This window comes from Diceros bicornis, chromosome 8 (assembly GCF_020826845.1).
Source record: "Diceros bicornis minor isolate mBicDic1 chromosome 8, mDicBic1.mat.cur, whole genome shotgun sequence".
Lineage (NCBI taxonomy): Eukaryota > Metazoa > Chordata > Mammalia > Perissodactyla > Rhinocerotidae > Diceros > Diceros bicornis.
This window is the reverse complement of record NC_080747.1, coordinates 21,565,238-21,593,170: the sequence shown is the minus strand read 5'-3', so window position 1 is coordinate 21,593,170 and position 27,933 is coordinate 21,565,238. Positions and strand designations below refer to the sequence as shown.

Here is a 27,933-nt window from a genome sequence, read left to right as displayed (position 1 = left end):
CTATGGAGATACTGTGGCCCTTGACTAGAAGCTAGAGGGAAAGGGAGCCCCATCTTCTTAGACACACTCAGCTGAATCGAACTTCCATCATGCTGATCTGGGGATGAGGGGAGAGAAAGAGTGCCACAGATTGCTCTTATTGGGCTTTAGTAGCTTTTCTTGAATAAATGTTTTTCCATTTGCAGACTTGATGTGTGACCTTAAGACAGTTTCTGGATACTTGAAATAAACGTTTTTAAAAATAATTTTCACCAGTTATGGTTTTTCTGCTGGGTATAGTTCCATGGAGCTCCTTATGCTGCCATTCCAGAAGTGATAATTTCCACTCAACATTTCTTAAGTACAGAGGTTAACAGTAGGCTAACATTACTATATAAATGAAGCATTAACTTTACTTGTATATTCAAAATTTTACTGAATACTAAGAATTTAGGCACCGGGCTACTATTAGCTACATAAGTAAAAAAACTTTTAGAAGATTTTTGTATTTTCCAACTTTTAATTAATAACTAACTTTATATTAAAGAACGGGATTTTAAATCTTTATTTTTTAAAATAAAAAAATAATGGTATATTTGAAATCATTGAAATTCTCTTAAAATTCTTTCTAGGGTTATTTCAAATTTCAATTTTATAAGTAAATTTTATAGTCTTTGGACTTCAGCTCTTGGAATATATGATTAATTAAACCTTCTTGAGAGATTCTTATTTAACTCTTTTTTCTTAAACACACACACCACCACTATTATCAAACAGAAACCTGCTAATCTAAACAGCTGGGACTGATTTACATTTAATCAAGCAGATTGCCATGAGGAATCTAAATATTTCTCCATGACATTTATATTGACATTCACTCAAAATCAAATTATTAATATATATGTGTGACCTTTTAAAAAAAGAACATCATCTAGGCAATTCTATATAAATTACCTATTTTCTATTTATGATAAACTCTTTTTATTTTAGTAGATATGAAAAAGATCTAGGTAAGAATCCAAACTCCCACAATATCAGCATATGAATTGATCAAAGAATAATCATGACACTTCAGACAGATTTCAAAACATTTAATTATTCAATACCTTTAATAAAAAAGTATCACGCAAAATGCTTTCTCTAAACATCCTGGGATGGCTTAAATATGAATTTGACATCCAACTTAAGAATCTGTGCCTCTCTCTCTCCTGGCTGTAGCACATATGACCAAAAGGAACGGTCCAAACCTTCATTTGGGAAGTCTTGTTCTCCCATCTAATCCCATGTTAGAACAAAAGTTGACCTTATCCCAAACTTAGAACATTTAATTTGATAAAAAATAAACATGGTTTGGATTTCAGGAGGATTCAGTTAACAACACAGATATCTCCTAAAGTATCCTGAGTTCATTATATATTTTAATTTTTCAACTTACCTGATATAAATAATCTTCAAATACAAAATAATAGTCATCATTGCTTGCTGTCAACTTCACATCCTATAATTAAAAGTAGAGAGTACTGAAGTGAACTTAAATTTGTCTATAGTACTAAAGCACAAATGCAATTTCTAGAAACAATACTGCAATGATTTTATTATGTATGATTATAAACTTCTCAATTAGATTTTATTACTGCTATATATTTACTTGAATAATTTATATGACACGTTATTTGACCTCAAATTGCTAACACTTTTTTAGGGTCCATTAGTAATTTCTTATTATTTCAATTTTATCTCCTTTTAATCTAATATTTAGGTGTCTTAAAGTTGGAAAAGTGATGCAATCATAACATCCAGAAGCAACCATAACAATCTGGCCCCAAATTACTGTTCCAATCTCAGCCTCCACTGTTCAAGTCCACATGCTTGCCATTCCCTCAAAATACCAAAAATCTTCCATGCCTTTGTGATTATTCACTTGCAAGTCATTGCTTATGACCCCACAAACAAACAAAGAAGACAATGTTTATCTTCAAGAAGTCTACAGTCTCACCAGCAAGAAAACACACATAGTAGAAATATGGGAACAATTAACAAGAAATATTGCAGAAATCCATGATAATATTGCTCAATCTACAAAATTCAACTCGGCTGTTGAGCAAAGTGGCAATCAGGGGAGGATGAAATGAGCCATGGATGACTCTGGAGGTAGTGAATGTGTGCTAAGGCTGGAAAAAACTCAAAGACACAGATTAAGAGACAAGAAAGAGGCCAGTCTTCTAAGTCAGAAGACAACATGGGCAGAGGTAGAGATCATGCATTCTCAACAGGGATGATATTGCCTCTAAGGGCGAGAGAACTGGTTCGTGGGGACCAAAAGATTGTATGTATTACCATGGTTTATGGACCTCCAAAGCTCATCTCTATCCAACAAAATCTTATTCTTTGGTATTTAATTTTTCATATTGAATAAAAATTAATTAATTTTTCTCTTTAAGGGGGTAATAATGAAGAAAGGTTGTAAAACGCTGGTATAAACTGTCAAATCATAGTAAGTGGTGGAAAACTGCAGAAGGTGTGGATACAAGGCAAGTTTGTGAAAAAAGAAAAAAAACAACTGGTCCAGAGAGAACCATTTAGTAATTTAGCTTACGGAGGGTTTGATGATGATCTGTATTTAGTATTGCCTTGTTCTTTTCATTCCTTTAACCACTAAAATAATTTTACTTTATTTTCACTTAAATTACAAATGAGTTTTTGCCAAGGGAGCCATAATGAAACTTCAAATAAGTTTTTTAAATGCCCATTCCCTCGAGGGCTGACTTTAATAATGTTTGGAGTTGTTCCAATAAGATCAGCAGAGCTCAACTAACACAAGTCAGGAACAACCAGAGACAGTTATCTTCCTAAAAACACTCATGTTGTGGACAGTCAGGATTGATTTTACCAAAACTTATATTCAATTCTTCAGCCACAACTGTTGACCTCTTTCTCATAGCAGATTTTCTTTACTGACTCAGACTGAAATTCATGTTGGCAGCAAAGAGAACTCTCACCCCAGCATCGCTGCTTTTCTGAATTTCTTCTCTTGTGAGTCTTCTCTCATTTTAACAGAAAAGAGGCTGAAGGTCTTAAAGCTCAAAAGATCTCTTATGCTGTTGCTAAAACAATCCACTGAGCATGATCATTTGACCCAAAAGTTAAGAGTAGTGTCTGTGATCCAAATCTATGTACAACCTTTGTGAGAGTCAAGACTTTTTACCAAAGACTGTATCCTCTTAACTCTCCTCATCTTTGCTGTCTATAGAGCGTAGCAATTAAAAGTACAGTTGTGGGGGCTGGCCCGGTGGCGCAAGCGGTTAAGTGCGCGCGCTCCGCTGCGGCGGCCCGGGGTTCGCTGGTTCGGATCCCGGGCGCGCACCGACGCACTGCTTGGTAAGCCATGCTGTGGCGGTGTCCCATATAAAGTAGAGGAAGATAGGCACCGATGTTAGCCCAGGGCCGTCTTCCTCAGCAAAAAAAGAGGAGGATTGGCGGATGTTAGCTCAGGGCTGATCTCCTCACAAAAAAAAAAAAAAAAAAAAAAAAAGTACAGTTGTGAAGTCAGATTACCTAGGTTCACATCTTGGCCTCGCTACTTAATATGTGAATTTAAACAAATTTCTTTAATATTTCTTTATCTCAGTTCTCTCATCTGTAAAATGGTAAAATAATAGTACTTCCTGTTTTGCTGAAACACGTGTGTCAATATGTGGCTGGTAAGTAAAGGAAAGATGTCAGTATAATATGGAAATTGTGTTGGTTAGTATGCAATTTTTCTTTATAAAGGGGGAGCCAGAACAGCACGAGTAGAATTATAACCTTCAGCAGGAAAGGAAAAAGCCCTCGGGTTAGGTGCTGCACAGGCACAAGCCCTTATAACTGTATATGAAGAAAATTAAAAATGAATGACCACACTGCAAGCTCCCTCTCCAGAGAGGCACACCTCCAGTCTTGCACATCTTAGTGGCTGAACTTCCTCTTGTGCCCACCTTAACAGCAGCTCCAGCGGCCAGCGCCTCACTTCCATCTGCATTATTTTAGCATTTCTACTTTATTATTTTTGTAAATTTTTAATAGATCCTGCGGGAACAGCTGCCTGAGCTGTCCAATTCACCTCCCAAGCTACCAATTATTGTTTTTGTTAGTATTCTGGTTACAAAGTTGCAAAAACTACCCCAACCCCATTTTTCCCATAAGCTCTATTATTTTTAATGCATGATTTTGCAGAATCCAAGTTTTTTTTCCAGGAAAAAAATGCATTTATCATTTATGGGTTAAATGCTGGTATCTGCTGTTCTTAAGGTAGCTGTCAGGATCAAATGACAATCTATGTAAAGAGTTTGGGACACTGTATGGCACATAGTAAGCAGTCATTAAATGCTAGTAGTTGTTGTTATTATTAACCTTGATCATGTTCCACCCAGACAAATCTTCAGGTCCTCCGTGTGCAATCTTCTCTCCTCCATTTCTGAGACCTGGAATAATATGCCCTTTTCCTCTACCTTACAAGTTCTAAATTTAAAATCCAAGTCTTTTAGACAGGAAACAACAAGTGTTGGAGAGGATGTGGAGAGAAAGGAACTCTCATACACTGCTGGTGGGAGTGCAAACTGGTGCAGCCACTATGGAAAACAGTATGGAGATTCCTCAAAAAATTAAGAATAGAACTACCATATGATCCAGCTATTCCACTGCCGAGTATTTATCCAAAGAACTGGAAAACACCAGTGTGTAAAGATACATGCACCCCTGTGTTCACTGCAGCGTTATTCACAATAGCCAAGACTTGGAAGCAACCTAAGTGCCCATCAAGGGACGAATGGATAAAGAAGATGTGGTATATATACACAATGGAATACTACTTAGCCATAAGAAACGATGAAATCCAGCCATTTGTGACAACATGGATGGACATTGAGGGTATTATGCAAAGTGAAATAAGTCAGAGAGAGAAGGTCAAATACCATATGATCTCACTCATTAAGTAGTAGATAATAACAACAACAAACAAACACACAGAGACAGAGATTGGATTGGTGGTTACCAGAGGGGAAAGGGGGAGGGAGGAAGGCGAAAGGGATAATTCGGCACATGTGTGTGGTAATGGGTTGTAATTAGTATTTGGGTGGTGAACATGATGTAATCTATGCAGAAATAGAAGTATAATGATGTACACCTGAAATTTATACAATGTTATAAACCAATGTTACTGCACTAAACAAAAAATTTTTAAAAAATAAAATAAAATAAAATCCAAGTCTTTTAAACAGCCTAATGATTAATCCAGAATCAGTCATATCCTATATCATCCTTACAGCATCTACATCTCAACTCTCAACTTGATATCAGATGCCTGGAGACAAAAACTCAATGTGTCCCTATCATAAAATTTGAGACGTGCTCACCCATATGTCTAGAAACCAGAAAAAATTAAAAATACAGAATGACTTCAACACAAGAGAATAAACAAGTAGGACCTAAAGAATCATGAGATAAATAAGATAACATATTATAGTCTGATTTTCCTTTCAGTTGCTTTTTTATTTAGTTTGTGTGGAAAACTTGAATTTATAAGGACAAGTAATGCTTACCATTCTCTTAATCAAAAAAATGGGAGGACCAGGCAAAGTCCATGAGGACAGCATCAAAGGGAAAGAAGATAATATTGAATGGAAACTACAAATTTTGAAGGTTAACCTTAATTTTGTAAGCATAATGATCACTTCAAATTATTTTGCAAGGTTAATGTGTACTAGCAGCATATACAGTGCAGGCTCTGCATGCTGAAGATTCTCAATAATTGTTTAACGATATTAATGAAATGGAAAACTATGCACACTTTTACTTACTTTATAAATTAGACTGTCCACCAAAAGGTCATGTTGTATCACATTGGTCTTAAGCTGTTCATAATATAAGATATCCTAGATTTAAAAGTAAAACAAACAAAAAAATTAAAGGTCAATCACATTTATTAAGTCAGCCTCAAACTTTAATAATCATTAATAGTATTATAAACACGAAGAGGATAGAGACTTTATTTTATTCACTACTGCATTCTTCATGTTTGTCCAATAGTAGACGCTCAATAACTATACCTAACCTCATCACTTGGGATCAGATCTGGCACCTGGTACATACTCAATCAATGTTTTCTAAATTGATTAACTAAATTTAACTTTAATAGCAAATATAGTATTTTTTTTTTTAAGATTTTATTTATTTATTTTTTCCCCCCAAAGCCCCAGTAGATAGTTGTATGTCATAGCTGCACATCCTTCTAGTTGCTGTATGTGGGACACGGCCTCAGCATGGCCTGAGAAGCAGTGTGTTGGTGCACGCCCGGGGATCCGAACCCGGGCCGCCAGCAGCGGAGCGCGCACACTTAACCGCTAAGCCATGGGGCCGGCCCAACAAATATAGCATTTATTAAGTAATTACTAGGTGCCAGGAACTGATTTACCCACTATACATGAGTTAGCTTATTTAATCCCATACCAACAAAATAAAATAGCTCAGTGATTATTATTCCCATTTATATTTGAGATATGAGGTCAAGAGAAAAAAATAACTTGCTGTCCAAAGCCACAAAGGTAGTACAGATTTGATCTCAGGAAACCTGGTCCAAGAACCTATACAAAAACCCAGAAGGACTACTCTATACTGCCTTTCTAATATTTAAATTATTATAAAAAAAAATTTAAACATATTAAATCACCCTCGGTAATAAAAGCAATCGTATAGCATATGAAAGAAGTCAGGTTTTTTTAATATTATAATATGGTCCCATAATACTATAAAATCTTATTAACTCTACACAGCAATAAGATTAGGCTAATATTTAATTTAATAGAGAATAGGAAATTGAAGAAAGAGAGGGAAGATGGAAAGGAAGAGAAAAAGAGAGAAAAGGAAAAAGAGGGAAAGAGGAAGGAGGGACTGAGACCGTAATCAAGTTAAGCATCAGGTTAACAGTTGATCAGGGCATTCATAATAAAGGTAAAAAAAAAAAAAATGAAAGTAAGGATCAAATGGGTAGGTGGGTAGCAGCTGTGTTAAAGAGACATGGAAATATCATCTCATTGCTCCAGCTGACCCCTGTGTTCCTCCGAATCCCTCCATTCATCTCTCAGGCACTTGAGCCCTGGTTTCTGCCCACATCCAACACTGTGTGGCTTCATTAGCACACACCAATCTGTGTGATTCTTTCTGAAGACATTCTCTCAAACAAGTAAGAGTTGTGGGATGGGGTTGTCTGGGATAAAGAAGAGTATCTGTTGCATGCAGCTGCCTTGGCAGGATGGTGTCCCACCATATGTTTCCTGAAATATAATTTCTTAATTTTGAAAAATGCTTAATACACACTTCTCTGATTTGAGTCAAAGTGCTCTTTGCCTAAGGACAGTCTAGGGATCTACTGGCTATTTTCAGTTATTTTAATTTTAATAAAAAAGCCTTATTTCATTCTTATTCCTGATGTTTTGATTTCTTAAGCAAAGCAAAATTATTTTACTATTTTATTTACCTTCTATTGTACCTATCGAATCCATCTCTCTGGCTAGAAAAAAAGAACATTCTTAAAGGCAGGAATAGCACCTAATTCAAATACTAATCTTTGACAATCGGCAAAGGGCCTAGTATTGTACTTTAATGTTTTCTAATGAAGGGAGTAGAAAAGCTAAGGAGTTTAGAGTTATGTCTCTTTATAAAAATAAAGTAAGTTTAAATTATAAATTGATATATGACGATTAAAATAAGTGAAATAATCTAAAGCTGGATAAAGAAAAAGTTAATAATCTTTTCTTCTTCCATCCTACCTTCCTGAAGAAACTAATGTTTTTTATACTGTATTTGTAACATTATTTGTAATTTGTGTTCTTCCATACCTTTCTCCATGCTTATACAAATATATAATCATATAAAACTCCTAATCATAATAAGGGTTTTGGTTGTCATTTTTTAACATAAAATGGAATCATACTAACCTCATTATTCAGCTTTTCTAACCTAATGATATATCATAGTCATCTCTCTATTTTAACAAATATACATCTATCTCATTCTTTTTAATAGCTAAATACACTTTAATATTTTTATAGCTGTGCTCTAGATGTAAAATTTATTTAATCATTCCCCTATAGATGGCCACAGGCTGTTTCCAGTTGTTTGTCACTACAAATAATACTGCAATAAATACCCTTGTGCACATATGCTTTTTTATCTATGGAATAAATTGGCAAAGGTAGGATTGCAGGCTGAAGGCTGTATATATCTTCAGTTGGACTACAGATTGCCTGATTACTTTCCAAAAAAGTATCAATTCATATTCCCAGCAACAACACATGAGAGCACAAGTTTATCCACATCTTCACCTCTTTTAACTTTCTCATGGATGAAAAACGGTATCTTACTGTTGTGTTAATTTGCACATTCCCAAATAACCATAAAGTTGAACATCCTTTCATATGTTTACTGGCCATCTGAATTTCCCCTTTAATGATTTGCCTTTCATAACATTTACCTATTTTCTATTAGATTATATTTATTTTATTAATTTGTCAGACTTTTTATTTATAATGAGGATTAACTCTTTGTCATCCGTGTTGCAAATACTTTTTCTTCAAAATAATATGTGTTGTTTGATTTTTGTTTATGTATACATTGACAAATTTTTAAAAATTCTTTATGGCTTTGGGTTTTCTTGCTTGCCTTAAGCAAGGCTCTCCTACCACATGTTTATACAAATATTTTCCTATATTTTTAATTGCTATTTTTTAATTTAAATATTTATAATCTACCTGGAACCTACTTTTATATATAGTAAGCAAAGGTCTGTTTTTCTTTTAGAAAGAATGGTTAATTATCTGCATCATTTATTAAATAAACCATGCATTTTCAATTGAAATAAAACTTTAACTCTTCTCTATAAGAAATGGACAGATTAAGTAGGCAGAAAATCAACAAGGACGAAGTTGAACTCAACAACACCATCAATCAACTGGATATAATGGACATCTATGCACTACTTCATCCAACAACAGCAGAATGCATATGCTTCTCAAGTTCGCATAGAACATTCACCAAGATAGATAGACCACATTCTGGTCATAAAACACAGCCTCAACAAATCTGAAAGAACAGAAATCATAGAATGGCTGCTCTCAGATCACAATGGAATTAAACTAGAAATCAATAACAGAACGGTAACTGGAAAATCCCCAAATACGTGGAGATTAAACAACACACTTCTAAATAATGCATGAGTCAGAGAAGAAATCTCAAGAGAAATTTAAAAATATTTTAAACTACATGAAAATGAAAATGTAACACCAAAATTTGTAGGATGCAGTCAGAGCAGTGCTTAGAGGGAAATTTATAGGACTGAATGCATATATTAGAAATCAAGCAAGATCTAAAATCAATAATCTAAGTTTCCACTTGAGGAAACTAGAAAAAGAAGAGCAAATTAAATCCAAAGTAAGTAGAAGAAAAGAAATGATAAGAATTAGAGCATAAATAAATAAAATTGAAAACAGGAAATCAATAGAGAAAAATCATCAAAACCAAAAGCTGGTTCTTTGAAAAGATCCGTAATGCTGATGAGCCTCTAGCCAGGCTAACTAAGAAAAAAAAGAGAGAGGACACAAATTACTAATACCAGAAATGAAAGAGGGGACATCACCACAGATCCTGTGGACATTAAAATGGATAATAAAGGAATACCATTAACAACTCTATGCCCACAAATTTGGTAACCTAGATGAAATGGACCAATTACTTGAACAACACAATTTGCCAAAATTCACACAAGAAGAAATAGACAATCTGAATAGGCCTATATCTATAAAGTAACCGATTCAATAATTAATAACCTTCCAAAACAGACAACACCAGGCCTAGAGGGGTTCACTGGTGAATTCTACCAAACATTGAAAAAAGAAATTCTACCAATCCTCTACAATCTCTTTCAGAGGACAGAAGCAGAGGGAATATTGCCTAACTCATTCTAAGAGGCCAGCATTGCCCTAATACCAAAACCAGACAAACACATTACAAGAAAAGAAAACTGCAGACCAATATCTCTCATAAACATAAACACAAAAATCCTCAACAAAATATTAGAAAAATCGAATCCAACAATGCAGAAGAAGAATTATACACCATGACCAAGTGGGATTTATCTCAGGTCTGCAAGGCCAGTTCAACATTTGAAAATCAATTAATGTAATCTAGCACATCAACAGGCTAAAAAAGAAAAACCACATGATCATATCAATATATACAGAAAAAGCATTTGACAAAATCCAACATCCATTCACAATAAAAACTCTCAGTAAACTAGGAATGGGGGAAACTTCCTCAACTTGATAAAGAATATCTACAAAAAACTTACAGGTAACCTCATACTTAGTGCCATAAAACTCAAAGATTTACCCCTAAAATCAGGTATAGGGCAAAGATGTCCCCTCTCACTGCTCCTGTTCAACATCATACTGGAATTTCTAGCTAATGCAATAAGACAAGAAAAGGAAATAAAAGGTATACAGATAGGAAAGGACGAAATAAAACTCTGTGTTCTCAAATGACATGATTGTCTATGTAGAAAATCTAACAGATTTGACAAAAAAAAAAAAAAACCTCCTGGAACTAATAAGCAATTATAGCAAAGTTGCAAGATATAAGGTTAATATACAAAACTCAATCAGTTTCCTATATACCAGCAATGAACAAGTGGAATTTGAAATTAAAAACACAATATCATTTACATTAGCACCCCAAGAAATAATTTCAACTTAGGTATAAATCTACAAAAATATGAACAAGATCTATATGAGGAAAACCACAAAACTCTGATGAACAAAATCAAAGAAGAACTAAATAAATGGAGAGATATTCCATGTTCACAGATAAGAAGACTCAATATGGTCAAGATGTGCATTCTTCCCAACTTGATCCACAGATTCAATGCAATCCCAATCAAAATCCCAGCAAGTTAATTTATGGGTATCAACAAACTGATTCTAAAGTTTACATGAAAAGGCAAAAGACCCAAACAGCCAACACAATATTGAAGAAGAATAAAGTTAAAGAACTGACACTACTCCACTTCAAGACTTACGTAAAATTATAGTAATCAAGACAGTGTGGTATTGTCAAAAGAAGAGACAAATAAATCAATGGAATAGAATAACAGAGTCCAGAAATAGACCCACATAAATATAGTCAACTGATCGACAATGGAGCAAAGGCCATACAGGGGGGCAGACAGTCTTTTCAACAAATGATGCTGAAACAACTGCACGTCTACTTGCAAAAAAATTATTCTAGAAACAGACCTTACACCCTTTACAAAAATTAACTCAAAATGGATCACAGACCTAAACGTAAAATGCAAAACTATAAAACTCCTAGAAGATAACATAGGAGAAAACCTAGATGACCTTAGATATGGTGATGCCTTTTTAGATATAACACCAAAGACACAACCCATGAAAGAAATAATGGATAAGCTGGCTTCACTAAAATTTAAAATTTGTGCTCTGCAAAAGACAATGTCAAGAGAATGAGAAGACAAGCCACAGACAAGGAGAAAATAATTGCAAAAGACATCTGATAAAGAACTGTTATCCAAAATATACAAAGAACTCTTCAAGCTCAACAATAAGAAAACAAACAACCCAATTAAAAAATAGGCCAAAGACCTTAACAGATACCTCACCAAAGACGATATACAGATGGCAAACAAGCATATGAAAAGATACTCCACATGTCATCAGGGAAATGCAAATTAAAACAACGAGATACCACTACACACCTATTAGAATGGCCAAAATCTGGAACATGGACAACACGAAATGCTGGCCACGATGTGGAGCAACAGGTTCTCTCATACATTGCTGGTGGAAGTGCAAAATGGTATAGCCACTTTGGAAGATAGTTTGGTGGTTTCTTACAAAACTAAACATTCTCTTACCATACAATCCAGCAATTGCACTCCTTGGTATTTACCCAAAGGAGTTGAAAACTAATGTCCACAGAAAAACCTGCATGCAGATGTTTACAGCAGCTTTATTCATAATTGCCAAAACTTGAAAGCAATCATGATGTCCTTCAGTAGGTGAACAGATACACAGTGGTCCATCCAGACAATGGAATATTACTCAGTGATAAAAAGAAACAAGCTGTCAAGCCATGAAAAGACACGGAGGAACCTTAAATGCATACTACTAAGTGAGAGAAGCCAATCTGAAAAGGCTGCATAATATACGATTCCAGCTATACGACATTCTGGAAAAGGCAAAACTATGGAGAGAGTAAAAAGATCAGTCGTTGCCACGTGGTGGGGGGATGGGGAAGAGATGAATAGGTGAAACACACAAGATTTTTAGGGCAGGGAAAATACTCTGTGTGATACTATAACGATAGATACCTGTCATTATACATTTGTCTAAACCGACAGAATGTACAACAGCAAGATGAACCCTAAGGTGAACATCAGACTTTGGGGGATTATGATGTGTCAATGTAGATTCATCAGTTGTAACAAATGCACCACTCTGGTGGGGGATGTTGACAACTGGGGAGGCTATGCATGTGTCGGGGCAGGGGGTATATGAGAGATCTCTGTACCTTCTCTCAATTTTGCTGTGAACCTAAAACTGCTCAAAAAACATAAAGTCTTAATAAAAAAATACTGCTTTGGAACAGTTTGCGTGATTTTATTATTTATTCTAATTTGTTATTTAAAAAATTTTTGCTTTACATTTATATTAACATAAAAAAGTGAAGTAGAATCAACTAAAGGAAATATTTCTTCAGGTAATATACTGCAAACATGTATTCATATCTGCGTTATTACCTACAATTCATAAATTCCCACAGGGAATTTCATTTTAATTGCCATTCTAAATAATAATTTGTTTGTAACTGCATTTGTAATGCTTATTATTATTAATTAATAATAAACATCCTTCATGACCAATGCTAGAAAACTAATAAATACTTTAATAAAAGCAAGTCATTAAAATTCCAATTTTAGTGCAGTATGCTTCCATAAAGAAATACATCTTCAAAATGCTGTGAATAATTTAACGTCTATAACTGTAGACATCTGACAAAAATCTACTTTTAATTCTACAGAAAAAAAGAAAAACATATCAGAGAATTTGAGACCTAGAAGGAACCTTGGAAATATCTAGTCTACTTTCCTTATTTGCACATTAAGAAAATGAGATTTGGTCAAGTAACTGTCTTAGCCAAAATGACAGAACTAGCTATTGACTGAACTAGTCCTCCTAATTCCCAGTCTGTAGTGTCTGGTTTCAATAGTTTTTAGTGTAACTTATCTATATAAAATGAAGGAAAAACAGGGATATGAGAGTCAAAATTATAACATAATGTTATAGTGATAAGGAACAATTTTTTTTTTGTCATTTTTTTTTTTTATTGATGTTTTAATGGTTTCTAACATTGTGAAATTTTGGGTTGTACATTTTTGTTTGTCCATCACCCCATATATGACTCCCTTCACCCCTTGTGCCCACCCCCCACCCCCACTTCCCGGGTAACCACAGTCCAGTTTTCTCTGTCCATGTGTTGGTTTATATTCCACATATGAGTGAGATCATACAGTGTTTGTCTTTCTCTTTCTGGCTTATTTCACTTAACATAATACGCTCCAGGCCCATCCATGTTGTTGCAAATGGGACGATTTTGTCTTTTTTTATGGCTGAGTAGTATTCCATTGTATATATATACCACATTTTCTTAATCCAATCGTCAGTCGAGGGACACTTAGGTTGCTTCTACTTCTTGGCTATGGTGAATAATGCTGCAATGAACATAGGGGTGCATAAGCCTCTTTGGATTGTTGATTTCAGGTGCGTTGGATAGATTCCCAGTAGTGGGATGGCTGGATCATAGGGCATCTCTATTTTTAATTCTTTGAGGAATCTCCATACCATTTTCCATAGAGGCTGCACCAATTTGCATTCCCACCAGCTGTGTATGAGGGTTTGATAGGGAACAATTTTTATATTAATATTTTAATTTTGTCCTATAAAATACATAAGCATTTATAAAATGCAACAATTACCAATAACGTAACATGGATATTTTAAGAGAGTATTTTGTATAAGTATTTGAGCTTTCTGGTGATATAGATATTTATGAGTAATGAATTATGATTATAAAAAGCAATCTCTGAAAAACAAAGCCTGAATTTTTAGCATCAGAGAATATTTAAATTTTAGTACATATATTTGTTTGGTATTTTATGCAGACTTACACTATCTCTTTAACTAAAGAAAAAAGAAGATATACTCTCAGGAAACGAAAGAACTCACAGAACATTCCTAACATTTTATAGTTAATTGTTCATTAAACATTTAGATGAGCCTACCATTTCTAGAAACTATACAAGATACTGACATTACAGATGGTGAAGAAGAAAACACTCCCTTTCCTCAGGTACTCAATCTAGAAAGGAAGGCAGTCAAATGGTGTAAGAAGTATGGTATGGGTGTCTCTGTCTTTAGGCCATAGCTCCTGTCCTGGGTATGACGGGACAAGAGAGAAGGAAGTATCTAAGTGCAGTGGTGATGGAGTTGGGAGAAGACAAGGTACAGCAGATAATGTTAGAAAGGCTTCTCAGAAAACAGGATGAAGCAAGCTGCGTCTGAAAGAACAGCAGGAGTCTCCAAGCAGACACAAGTCTGAGGCGGCCTTTTCAGGGAGACAACAGTATGGTGCAGAGAGAGACAATATATCATCTCTCAGAGGACCCCAAACACACGGAGCTAAATATTATGCCTTTTCTTTTAGATATCACGCATCTGATATACTGTTAGAACACATATTGCAGTTCTGTAGGCAACTGGAAATAAAAGTTTTAGGCTTAAGAGAAAGTTTGGTTGAAAACAGAGTGGAAGCCATTAGGGAATAGGTAACTTGTGCACGAGACGGTCCAGGGAAAATGTACGGAATGAAAAGAGGATCAAAATGGAATTCTGGGAAATACAAGCACTTCAGGTCCAGCAGAGAAACCCAAATGGAAACCAAAAAAAAGGAAAAAGAAAGAAAGAACAACTAAGAAAACAGGGTGAACTAAATTAAAGACTAAGAATATTTCAAGGACAGAGTAGGCGATAGGATCATATGCAGAAGATATAAACACTAAAATGTGTCCACTGTTCCTTTGTGAGTTTAGGTAGGGCAGTTATAGTCATACAGTGGCGTGTATGCCAGACTATGGTAGACTGAGTAATTAATGAGACTAAGGAAGCAGGAGCATCTACCATAGACTTTTCTTTCAGAAGGTGTAGCTGTAAAAGTAGAGGAAGCAAGAACAGGTGCTGATGCAATCAAGTTTAGAGGCTTGGTGTAACGAATCTGAATGAGTTTCTCATGATGATTTGTTTTCTCTGGGCAGGAGAAGCGGCGGTCTTTTGCTAAGACTGAAAAGAAGTGGTTGAGGAGACTGAAGGTAAGAAACAGGCACTGTAAAGACTAGGCGAGCTGACCACGAAAATCGAGGAAGGTCAGGCATTGTTGTGGACCTAGGTAAGGTCGCAGAGAACTTGATTATAAAATCACTAATGAAAATCTTAAAAGTTAAAACTGGTCTTGGCAATTTTATCAGTAAGCAAGCACCTAGAGCAAAGTATAGGAAAGATTTCTGTCTTCCTTTAATTAGCTGAAATTAAGCAAAAAATTTTAAAATATGAATAATGTTTCCTAAATATGAATATTTTGATGCGCACCTAGAGATTTGTAGAAAAGAAAATACATAAAAGCAATCCTTTTAAACTTACCACACCTTTTCTTAAAAAGAGGAAAAAAATCAAAGTTAAATAATTTCTAGTAAAAATACTAAATAAATGAACTATTAGGAACTTAAAGCATTATACCCAAAGTCTTTCTATTGAGATAAGATTTTGAAAAATAGCTTTATGGGTGTAAAATGTGAAATATTCCATTTATTTCTCTAACTCCTCAACTATGATGCATTTGAATGTATAGCTTCTTTTAAGTAACAGAAAAGTAATTGAACAAAAAGTTCTGATAAAGTATTCTTGATAAGAATTAAGTTTCTCCCTCTCTTCCTCTCTGCCACCCTCCCTCTAATGTACCACTTGCAACAATTATTTTGGAACTGCTATAGTTCATTGAGGTCATAATTTTACAGCTAAAAATAAGTGTAAGTGACGGAAAATGTTTTATTCAATAAAATCAAGATTGATTTTCTGAAAATATTAATTTCTATTTACAAACTTGTCATTTTGCATTTAGAAAATTAAGATGGCTATTAGTTCCAAAATTCAAGCGTAAAAACTGCCTTTGAACATTATAAAAAACAATCATTATCTGGGATTACTACTTTTATTCTAAAATGATACTTCTGGAGAAATTCTAAATTTGTTGTTGAAATGGGTGTAAACTGTTACTTCTAAAACTGCTCTGAAATAAATCACAAGTTTTATTCTTTCAAAAAGAAAGCAAGTGATTTTTGACAGTGCTGTTCACAGAGGGAGATTTAAAATACACAAACACACACACACACGCATGCATACATAACTTGCAAAAGTTAGAGGTACGGTTTTTATAATAGATATTAATAATGTTTGATTTTCTTTAAAAACTGTATTATTAAAAATTATAATTAATCTATAACATAACTATATCTAATATGTAATTATTATTATTACTACCATTAATGGTGACCATTTATGTCAGGCACTGTGTTAAAAGACTCACATACATTATTTCATTTAATTCTCACAACCACTCTGTGATATAAATATTATCTCTATTTAAGTATGGGTAAATTGAGGTTTGAAGAAACTTAACGACATATTTCAAATAAGTTGGGGGAGCTAGGAATTGAAACCAGGTCTATATGATTCCAAAACCCATGCTTTTAACCACTAGGCTAGGGAACTATTAGTTTGCTATTTATTAAAATCTTTAAATAGATGACTTATATGATCAATGGGCTTAAGCAAAAAAAAAAAAAAAAATACCCACTAAGAATATTGCAAAAAGAATCAATGTCTTACATAATTTTTCTTTATTGAATCTATTACCTATCTGTTGGTGATTTTTCTTCATATTCACTTATACTTCTTAAAATAAAATGTTCTGATACTTAGAAAAATAATATTCCTACAAAATCTGTCAATTTTTAGAACCATAAAAATAGTGCATATTTCAAAAGTAACTGTGGTGACAATGTACTCATTTATGTATACTGAGTTGCGCGTCTCTATTTCCCCTTATTCTAACACTCCAATTCTACCATATATCTTCACTGATCTAAACTGGCAGACTCCATTTCTTCAAATTTTACTTATTGTTCTGTTGTAGGTATAAGTTCACACCATCCAAATAATTGTTAATAACAAAAACTTCTGTGTTGAGCACAGTGATTCAATTATGTTAGCCTTGTCTTAGAACTCAAAATTACAGTGAGTTTGAAAATACAAAAAGGGATAAATATTGGACTAAGAAACAAAAGTATTTCTATTTTGAATAACTTATCTTTGAAAAATAAATATCAATAGCTCAAATTTGGCCCATCCTTTTTTCTTCTTACCTCAGGTTGACTGGAAATATTCAAAATGAGAGCCCATAATTCAGCTCTCAGAGCTGTGGGACTTCCTTGTCTGACATACTGTTGAGCAGCAGCACTATCTTGTTCTGCTAGAACTGTCAAAAGTATATTAAAATCTCATTAGAAAATTCATAATGTAAGAAATAACACTGAAATCTTTAACTAAAATCTTTAGGAAGCTAACATTTCATCTTTATATCTAACATAAGTACATCATGTCTTGACAACCTTCTTTTACTCTCTGAATTTTGATGTGGCCCTATTTACAGTCCTATTAAGTTTCAAGCCTAACCTCCTCCACCTCCTACCCTACTTGCTAAAAGTTTTTAATGTAGGTACCTTGAGATCACTTTGCTCTAACTATAGCTCCACGGATCTGAAACTAGTGATGCATATACATATTAATTTTTGGATTCCTTGATCCAGTAAAGTCATATCAACAGAAACCCTAAATTTCTTATGCATATTATACTAAGTCATGAATGTTGTAGTATTTGGAAGTAGCATGGAATTTGAAGTATTATGGCTAAGAATTATACATGATATAAGATATCTATCCTATTAGATGACTTCTTAGCTATCTGTCAAAATCAACAGAAAAGAGGGACTTTTTTCAGAAGTAAAAACAAAAAAGATCTGATAACTCTTTAAGAAGGCCCAATATTATTCGTAAGCAGCTAAGTTCACAAAATTAACATATTATCCTTTTGCTTTCATTTTCATTTCTATTTTCTGTAATGAAAATGCCAGTTATTAAATCTGGAAATAAAGCCTCCCCTCAAACAAACAAAAATGAAAAAGAAAAAAAGACATACTAGACAACTGCTGATATTTGTCTAACAGTACTGTTTTCTTATATTTTCTTCTTTCCAGACCAAAAGAAACAAAGAGATCATATCAAATAAAAGAGATGAAACATATTCTTTAATTTGCAATTGTGTTTAATGAAAATGTCATATCATACAAATGAAGTCTTTTAAATAAATATGATTTTGAAAAATTGAACTAGGGAGTTTAGAACATAATAATATAATTGTCATAGAAGTTTCATTCTAACACAAAGACTATCTGCAATTCATGTTTCAAAGATAAATAGGACTCATAAAACAAGGAAAAGAATCTTCAAAAGATAGGGAAAAATGATTCCCCAGAATACTAAGACTGGCTTCGGTTATTAAGTCTTACCATTGTGAACAGTCATCGGGAAGTGTGACAGTTATATCTTCTCCTGATGCAGGAGCACACTCCCATTAACATTAATGAGAAGTGTGTGGGTACATCAAAGAGAGAACCTGCCTCTTTGATTTTAAAATGAAATTCTACTGCTGAATGGATTAAGCTAATATCCTTGAGGAATGTGTGTCTGCATTTACTATTTCCTTTTCAGTGAACCATCTGTGTACCTCTTTATCTCACATTTATTGATAAAGTCAAAATGATGCATTTCCTCTTTTTAAAAAGATTCCCATTATATTGTCTACGTAGTTAAATATACTGCTTCTTAGGTTTTTAGATTTTCAGAGACTAAACCTCAGTTAGGGTACATGATGCAGACATTTACTTAGGACCGTCTCGTTTTCAGAAATTATAATCATCAAAATAAATTATAATAAATGTAATCAAAATCTTACCTTTTTGCCCAATTCGTACATGTTCATTTTCAAAAAGTTCTAAAAATGATAAAATAAAATTATTAGACACAAATATGATCAGCCACATTTAGAACAGTATTAGGTATACTTTTTCTTGTATTGATACTTTTAATTATTTTTAAATCTGAATGGCTCTATAGAAAACTATAAGAATATGTATCTTTATATGTAAAAAAATCTTTTTCTGTTGTTTAAAGTTTGTAGAAATTAAAAAGGATTTAAGTACATTTAATTAGAAGAAAAAACTGATAAACCAATTTTGCTTTGTTAAAATAGAATATCTTCTTACAACACAAAAATGTTTCTATCCATTCATCTTTGATTTTTTTTTTTTTTTTTTTTGTGAGGAGATCAGCCCTGTGCTAACATCTGCCAATCCTCCTCTTTTTTTTTGGCTGAGGAAGATTGGCCCTGGGCTAACATCCGTGCCCATCTTCCTCCACTTTATATGGGATGCCGCCACAGCATGGCTTGCCAAGCAGTGCATTGGTGCGCACCCGGGATCCGAACTGGCGAACCCCGGGGCGCTGCAGCGGAGCGCCCACACTTAACCGCTTGCGCCACCAGGCCGGCCCCTGATTTTTTTCTTAAGAAAAAAAAAATCCAAAACTTGTTGACAGCTTCATTTGCAAAGCCCTACATCTACGTTAATCTACCATTAAAGCATATCTAATAAAAGCCTTAATACTATATAGGTAAAATCCCACTATACAAATGCCATTTAAAAAGATTGTATGAGAGAAGCAAAGATTTGTTTTTAAAGTACCAATCATAATGAAAAAGACTCATAAACTAGACCACATTAAAATAAAAAAATTTCTGTTCATCAAAAGACACCATGGAGAGTGAAAAGGTAAGTCACAGAGTGGCAGAATATATTTGCAATATGTATACCCAGTAAAGGACATGTATCCAGAATATATAAAGAACTTCTGGTAAGTCAATAAGAAAAAGACAGACAACTAACTGACACAAATAGGCAAAAGATTTGAATAGGTTTTTTACAAAAGAGGAAATCCAAAGGACCAATAAACATATGAAAAGGTGCTAACCCCACCCAGTCATCAGAGAAATGCAATTAAAACCATTATAAAATACACATCCACCACAATGGCTAAAATGAAAAAGACTAACAATTCTAAATGCAAAGGAAACAGAGCAAATGAACTTCTCATCCAAAGGTGGTGGGAGTGTACATTAGTACAGCTCCCTTGGCAAGCTGTTTGGCAACATTTACTAACACTGAATACATGCACATCCTACGACAATTAATAATTCATTCTCAAGTACATATATCTAATATGTACATATATGCACAAAGAGACATATACAAGAATATTCATAGTAGTGCTATTGATAAGAACAAAATAGTGGAAACAACTCAAATGATCATCAATAGCAGAATGGATAAACACTGGAATATTTATACAACGGATTACAATACAGCAATGAGAATGAATGATTCATAACTACACACAATATGGATCTCGCAAACATTAAGCAAAAGAAGCTAGACACAAGAGAGTACATACTGTATGATTCTATATCTATAAAGTACAAAAATAGGCAAAATTAGCCTACGATGTTAGAAGTCAGGATAGTTGTTACCCGTGGGGGTGGTGGAATCTGGAAGTGTGCCTTAGGAGGTTTCCGGAACGCTGGTAATATTCTATCTCTTGATCTGGTTGGAGGTTACACAAGTGTGTCACTTTGTAAAAATTCATTGATCTGTATATACTTATGATTTGTAGCCTTTTTGGTATGTATGTTATACTTCTATAAAAGTGATTTGAAAATTAGAGCAAAACAAACAAAAAAAGATTATGAAACCATGAGGAGGAGAACTTTTAACTGTTCTCCCCATCCCAGAGAAAACCAGTTTCTCAACTTCGTTTTCCCCTCTTTCTCCCTACTACCTGAGAAAGGAGGTGGTGCACACTGGATTTGTTAGATTCTCCAACAGTGATTAGTTAACCTTTTCTAAAGAATCGGATAACTGTGTGTTAAAGGTCATGAAGTTACCTGTGACTCTCTGGGTAATTAGCGCCTGGGTCCCCTGGCACCTAGTGGCCATCTTGGCACTTGATTCTCTTTTGAGCAGAATGCTCATGCTCAGGCACTTTGGAGTTCTTATCCAAACTCAGTGGCCTGCTAATGGTGAGATCTGGGCATAGAGGGAGAGGGAGATCTGTTCTGGGCTAAGATTTTAACACAGTTTTCTAGAAAGCTTGTTCTGTGATGTCCAGGTTTAGCCCAGCTAAATAGAAAATGGTACTATACTTTTATTTTCCATTTATTAATAATTTCAGTGTTATATAATCTTTTTAGATTTAAAAAACTATCCATAAAGCTGCTCTTACATGTTTGAATATTTGAAGTAGAGTGTCCTATTCTTTTAGTTTATTCTATTCCTAATAGCTCTGAAGTAATTAGTTGAGCAGATTATACAATGACAAAGTAAAGTGTTTGGGGGCCCTGCCAACATACAATCATTTTCTATCACTAAAGTATTTGAATATATTTATTTCAAGACTGCATATAAAACAATAATACCAGTTTCATTTTAATTAGCTATGACTGTCGAGACTTAGTAACCAAAGAATTAAAAGTTGTCAGCCAATTCTTGTCTCTTATAAAAGTGGATGATACTACTGAGTGATAATAGTGCTTTATCACTGAAAGTAGTATGAAATAAAAAAAAAAGACTTCTTTACAAAATTTACCTACTCAATTATGTGAAATACAATAATTTTTCTTTCTTTTTTTATTAAATTGAGGTATAATTATCATGCAACAGCTTTTGCTTTCTAAGTGCTATTTCCTAGTACAAGAGTAAGAAGCCCAAAGAAGTCAGAACAATTTCCAATCTATACTCTGTGTTTCTCAAAGAATGCTCTGAGGACCATTAAGTTAATAGATGCATCTAAATTAATAGATCTTGCTTGGAAAAAAGCTCTCTGGTAAAATAAATTTGGGAGATGCTGAGCAAAAAGTTTACTTAGGACTTCTCATAGTCTTTAAGATAGTAACACACACTGTATATCTTACAAAGGTATGGCACAGCCTTTCCCAAACCTTATTTGACAACAAGATCCTTTTTCACAGGGCATCTGATGATTGCTTCATGGAACACACTTCAGGAAATGCTACACCAACTGAAGTGCTTTTTTCTTTTAGAAATAACAGGGGCCAGCCCGGTGGCATAGTGGTTAAGTTTGTGCACTCTGCTTGGGCAGCCCAGGGTTCACGGGTTCAGATCCCAGGAGCGGACCTGCATACCACTCATCAAGCCATGCTGTGGCACGCATCCCACATGTAAAGTGGAGGAGGATGGGCATGGGTGTTAGCCAAGGGCTAATCCTCCTCAGCAAAAAGAGGAGGATTGGCAACAGATGTTAGCTCAGGGCTAATCTTCCTCACCAAAAATAATAAATAAATAATAACAAGCTGTAAAAGATGTCTATTTAGCAGAAGCCCCATCTAATAAGATTCATTATTATGTATATTCAAACAATAATATCAGACATATAAGCCCCTCTTTATCATCAAGCCTTATGAAAGAATGCTGATCCTGCTCACCCTTTTAGCATGGGTCTTATAAATGGTTTCCACAGTAAGTATGTATGTGTGTGTTTATTTAAACTAAATGTGTATTCATGAGTTTGTAGGAATAATGAATAATCCTAATTTTTTTTATTCTTAAATAAGGATTCTATATTATTGTCGACGCAAATAATCAATAACCATTCTATCACAAAAGAAAAGGATAGAGAGTTTTATTTTAGCCAAGCTGAGGACAATAACCCAGGAGCCACAGCCTTCGCAAAGGAAGAAAGCGCTCTAGAGCAGAGCGTTTTTCAGCACAGTTATATACCATTTCCAAACAAAGAGATATACATCAAGCATGACAGGGGTATGTTCTTTCAAGGGTTCAAGGAGATATTTTGTTACAGGTTAGCATGTACACAGCAGGTCAACATGACCCTGGGATCATGGGAAGGGAGACTTATCTGGTGTCACAAGAAGGGAGGCATCAATTCTTATTCTCAGGGAGTACATTCTTTACTTTAAGATAATAATTAAAGCAGATGTACAATGTATGTTTGACAGGTCATAAATCAGGCTTCTTTTGTTCACAAAAATTTTAGGCCAAATCAACTTTAATACAGAATGGATTCCCCATATGCTTTAATATGTAAAAATTTCTTATATCATTACAAAGGTAAGGACTTTTCTCCTGACTTTTATATAACAGCTAAGTTAGTGAGGAATGCACTTCAAATATAAACATTGAAGAATAGTATTGATAAAACATAGGTAACACAGGTTTTTAAAGATGAGTAAGAAGGATATAGTTCCTTTAAATCACACTTAAACTTAAACCTAAATATAAAACTTGCCTCTAGCCAAACACAGGTATTAGCAACATTTTCAAACATTAAGCATTACATTTCCAATTTAACCAAAGACATAGACATAGACTAAAAAAATAAAAATAAAGTGAATTCTAAGCAAAAGTAGTTATATATGATCCCAATCTTCTTTCCAAGTAATACTGCTGACTAGTCAGGCAAAATGACAGTATAATTCTCAACTCAGGCAAAAATCCAAGTACTATACCACTAAAAACAATCTCATTGGATGAACACCAATTAACCCAATTTTTAGCAGTACTGTTTTGAGAAAGAGAGAGAGCAAAAATAATTGCATTAACTAAAGAGATTATCAACCTTCTTCAGGCAGACTTAGGTATTCTTTCCTCTGTTCCAAATGCCCCTTGTATATAACAGCAAATACCACAATGATTCTTATCTGAATCTTATTGTGGCCAGAAACCAGGCAAGGAAAGGGTTACTGAAAATCTGATCCATAACTAAACATCGTCTGTCAAATGTTTTCCAGACAAGGAGAAAACTAAATGTGCTGTTTTTCAGAAGTTGATGTCCTCCTTTTTGCAGAGGTTGCCATCCTACAGTGAAACTTACATGGGTGCAGCAGGACCCCTGCAAATTGCTCCCACTCGAAGTGTTCCAAAGTTACCGTGGACCTCTTATATAAAGGCATGTTGCATTGAACCTGTTATGTAATGGCATGTTACATTGAACTCCTCATTTAATGGTGCCTTGAACTCTTTATGTCATGGCCTGTACATGCACCCTGATTAGGCCTAGTTGTCACACAGTGGTAACATATCCTCTGCACTCTGGAGTATAAAGTCTCCACCAGCATTAAGCGGAGGTCGGGGACAGGGGGCACTGCTTTGGGGGCTGTTCCCAGCGTTCTCTATTGCTTGTGCAAGCAATAAAACTTTTTCTTCACCCACTTCAGCCTTGGTTGTGCTTTTTGGCTCTGCACTCACCAAGAGACAGACCCACTGAGTTCTGTTACATTATTTTCTACTATATCTTCCCTAAGACCAAAGATTATGTCATAGCTATGTATTTGCTAGTCCCTGGCCCTTAGCAGGGTCTCACACACATATATTGTATTATAACTAAATCAAAGAAGAAAGAACTATAATCTAGATTAAGAAAAAAATTACTCTTTCTAAAGCACAGCTACTTAAGGTTTAGAATAATTTTAAATAATTCTTAAGGATTATTTCAAAAGTGAAAAACATAAATATCATTCAAGGTTGTGTTACTATTTCCTTTTCCTTTTGTTATATATGGCTATCACTGGCCATGAACATAAGATATCTGTCTTAGTCCATTCAGGCTGCTTTAACAAAATACACACAGACTGAGTAGCTTATAAACAACTGAAATCTATTTCTCACAGTTCTGGAGGCTAGAAGTCAAGATCAGGGTGCCAATATGGTTGGTTCTGCTGAAGGCCCTCTTTCAAGTTGCAGACTGCCGACTTTTCATTGTGTCCTCACACGGTGGAAGGGCTAAGGAGCTCTGTTGGGCCTCTTTTACAAAGACACTAATCTCATTCAAGAGAGCTCCGCCCTTATGACTTAATCACTTAATCACTTTCCAAAGGCCCCACCTCCTAATACTACCACCTTGGGGATTAAGACTTCAACATCTGAATTTTAGGGAGACACAAACATTCAAACCATAGCAATATCTTATTCTATAAGCTATCTGATACTGTCTTATAAAATAAAAGAATATCAAAGAGGGTAGAGAGGAGTCAGCGTAGTAAAGCAGACTTTGGAGGCAGACTGCTTAGTTTTGAATCTTGGTTCTACCACGTACTAGCTTTGTGATCTTGGGCAAGTTACTTAAAGTCTCCACTTCTTCAGCTTTAAAATTGTGGTAATACTTCCACTTCACATCATACAAGAAAATTAAAACTGGAATGCAATACCACTATATACCACCAGAATGACTAAAACAAAGAAGATGGAATACACCAAGCCTTAGCAAGCACATAGAGCAACCACTACTCTCATACATTGTTGGTAGAAGTGTAAACCGGTATTACTACTTTTGAAAATTCTTTGGCAGTTGTCTACTAAAGCTGAACTCATACAAATTGTAGGACTGAGAAACTGCTTTCCCAAGTGTATACCCCACAAAAGGGTATGCATATATATGTTCACCAAAAGGCACATACTAGAATGTTCATAGCAGCCTTATTTTTAATAGCCCCAAACTTGAAACTTCCCAAATACACTTCAACAATAGAATGGATAAATAAATGTGTGGTATATTAGTAGAGTGGAATACTATAATGCAAAAAAATAATCCTCAAATACACACAACAACACAGCTAAATCTCACAAACATAATGTGGAACAAAAGAAGTTAAACATCAAAGAGTATATACTGCATTCTTCCATTCATATGAAGTTCAAGAATTGGCAAAACTAATCTATGCTGCTAGAAATCAGAATTGTGGTTATCTTTGACATGGGGGATAAAGACTGAAAGAAGGGGCTTCAGCTGATTGATCCAGATGGTATTTTAATAAGTGTGTCCAATTCATAAAAGCTAAGCTGTTCTCTTATGAAATATATACTTTTCTACATGCATTTTAAATTAATAAAGTTTAAAAAATAGTAATAATATATACCTTCTAGAGTTGCTGAAAGGTTAAAATGAGATAATATATATGTAACACAGTATATGCTCAATAACTGTTTATTATTATTATTATTACTATTATCAATTTCTGGGTCCTAGGATTTGCATAAGTTCAGCTTTAGTAGATTAACTGCCAAAGAATTTTCAAAAGTAGTAATACCAGTTTACACTTCCACCAATAATGTATGAGAGTAGAGGTGCTCTATATGCTTGCTAAGGCTTGGTGTATTCCATCTGCTTTGTTCTAGTTATTCTGGTGGTACATAGCAGTATTGCATTACAGTTTCAATTTTCTTGTATGATGTGAAGTAGAAGTAGTACCACCGCAATAATAATAATGATAATAAATAGCCAACTTCTTTATTTTACAGAGGAAGAAACAAATCCAGAGAAGTCAAGTGACTTGTCAAAGTCACACAGCTAGCCAGTGCCAGAGGAAAGACTAGAACAGTTCCCTGACTCCTGTCTAGTATTATTTCCACTACAATATAGACTTCCCACGTCTTCAGCCAATTTTTACTTCCTTTTTATTATAGCTAAATCCCAATCTGGTCTTTTAAGAAAAGCACATTGTATTTATGTACAAAAAGAGAAAAATTTCTCAGGGAAATTTTCTCTATGATTAAGGTCTAAAAGACACTAATTTTAAAGCCTAAATTTATTTAAGGTAGAATGTCAGTGTTTGCTTAACTTGGATATGAAAAATAATAAAAATAGATAGTGATGGCCAGTAAAGGGAAATATGAGTGCTACCAATGAAGATTTTGTCAACAAAATGACTTACATATGTCTAAAGACTTTTTAAAATTATTTTAAAGACCTTCAAAGAAAAAGACAAAATCTAGTTGAACTCTAATAATTACCACATACAGGATTTTATTCAGTAATTAATATTAACCAAGGAGAGGCAAAAAAGCATGCTTAGTTTTCAGGTATAAAAAAGTTACTAGATTAATTTGGAAACAACAAGATAAACCTCAAACTTACTCTCATTTATCATTAATTATATGCCATATGGGAGAAATACTAACCAGGAGGCACTTGTGTAGAATCATCTATACCCAGTTGTCCTGTAGTTAAGCCAAGTTCTACAAAGAATTCTTTCTGAAAAATAACACACATAGAATTAAAATATATTTCAGACTTTGTTACCTATTAATCTAATATTAATCTACCTATTAGCCTAATAATCAGCTTAAATAAAAATCACAATATAAAACTTTGCTTCATTGAATCTTTGCTTCACTTAAATACCTAAAAAAGAAAAAGACATTATTGAACCTTTAAATGGTAATGCATTAGTCCAAAATTAAGGGGCAGAACAACCATGATTCTTTTACTACAAGTATATCTATGTAATATTTATTATTTTCATGTGAAATAAATATGAGTAGAAAAAATTAAAGCTTTTAAGAAAATTAATAATAGAACGGGAAAAGAAACAAACAATATTTCTCCAAATGTAGAACTTTTAGTAGTATTTTTCTTTCCCTTAATTTTTCCTACCTAAGAAAAGTTTTTACTTTGATGCCTTCTAACCAATAAGTGATGCCCACTGTTTTAAAAAAAAAAACTTGGTTTTTAAAATAGTCCTTGATTTTGCCTTTTTAAGTAATAGACTAATTAGCAAAGTAAGGAGTGATAATTATCCTTTTGAGTAAAGAAGTAT

At 34.1% G+C, this 27,933-nt stretch overlaps 1 protein-coding gene across 7 annotated transcripts in view; it reads right to left on the bottom strand.

Moving 5' to 3' along the window:
• The window catches only part of TBC1D19 (TBC1 domain family member 19), a 140,981-nt gene that overhangs the window by 53,065 nt on the left and 59,983 nt on the right, over positions 1-27,933 (bottom strand). For all 7 annotated transcript variants that reach the window (XM_058546840.1, XM_058546841.1, XM_058546836.1 and 4 more), the window contains 5 exons: positions 27,296-27,368; positions 19,207-19,245; positions 17,558-17,670; positions 5,814-5,888; positions 1,415-1,477 (listed from right to left, as the gene is read on the bottom strand). In XM_058546840.1, coding sequence (XP_058402823.1) covers positions 1,415-1,477; positions 5,814-5,888; positions 17,558-17,670; positions 19,207-19,245; positions 27,296-27,368 — 363 coding nt within the window. The remainder of the gene's footprint in view (positions 1-1,414; positions 1,478-5,813; positions 5,889-17,557; positions 17,671-19,206; positions 19,246-27,295; positions 27,369-27,933) is intronic.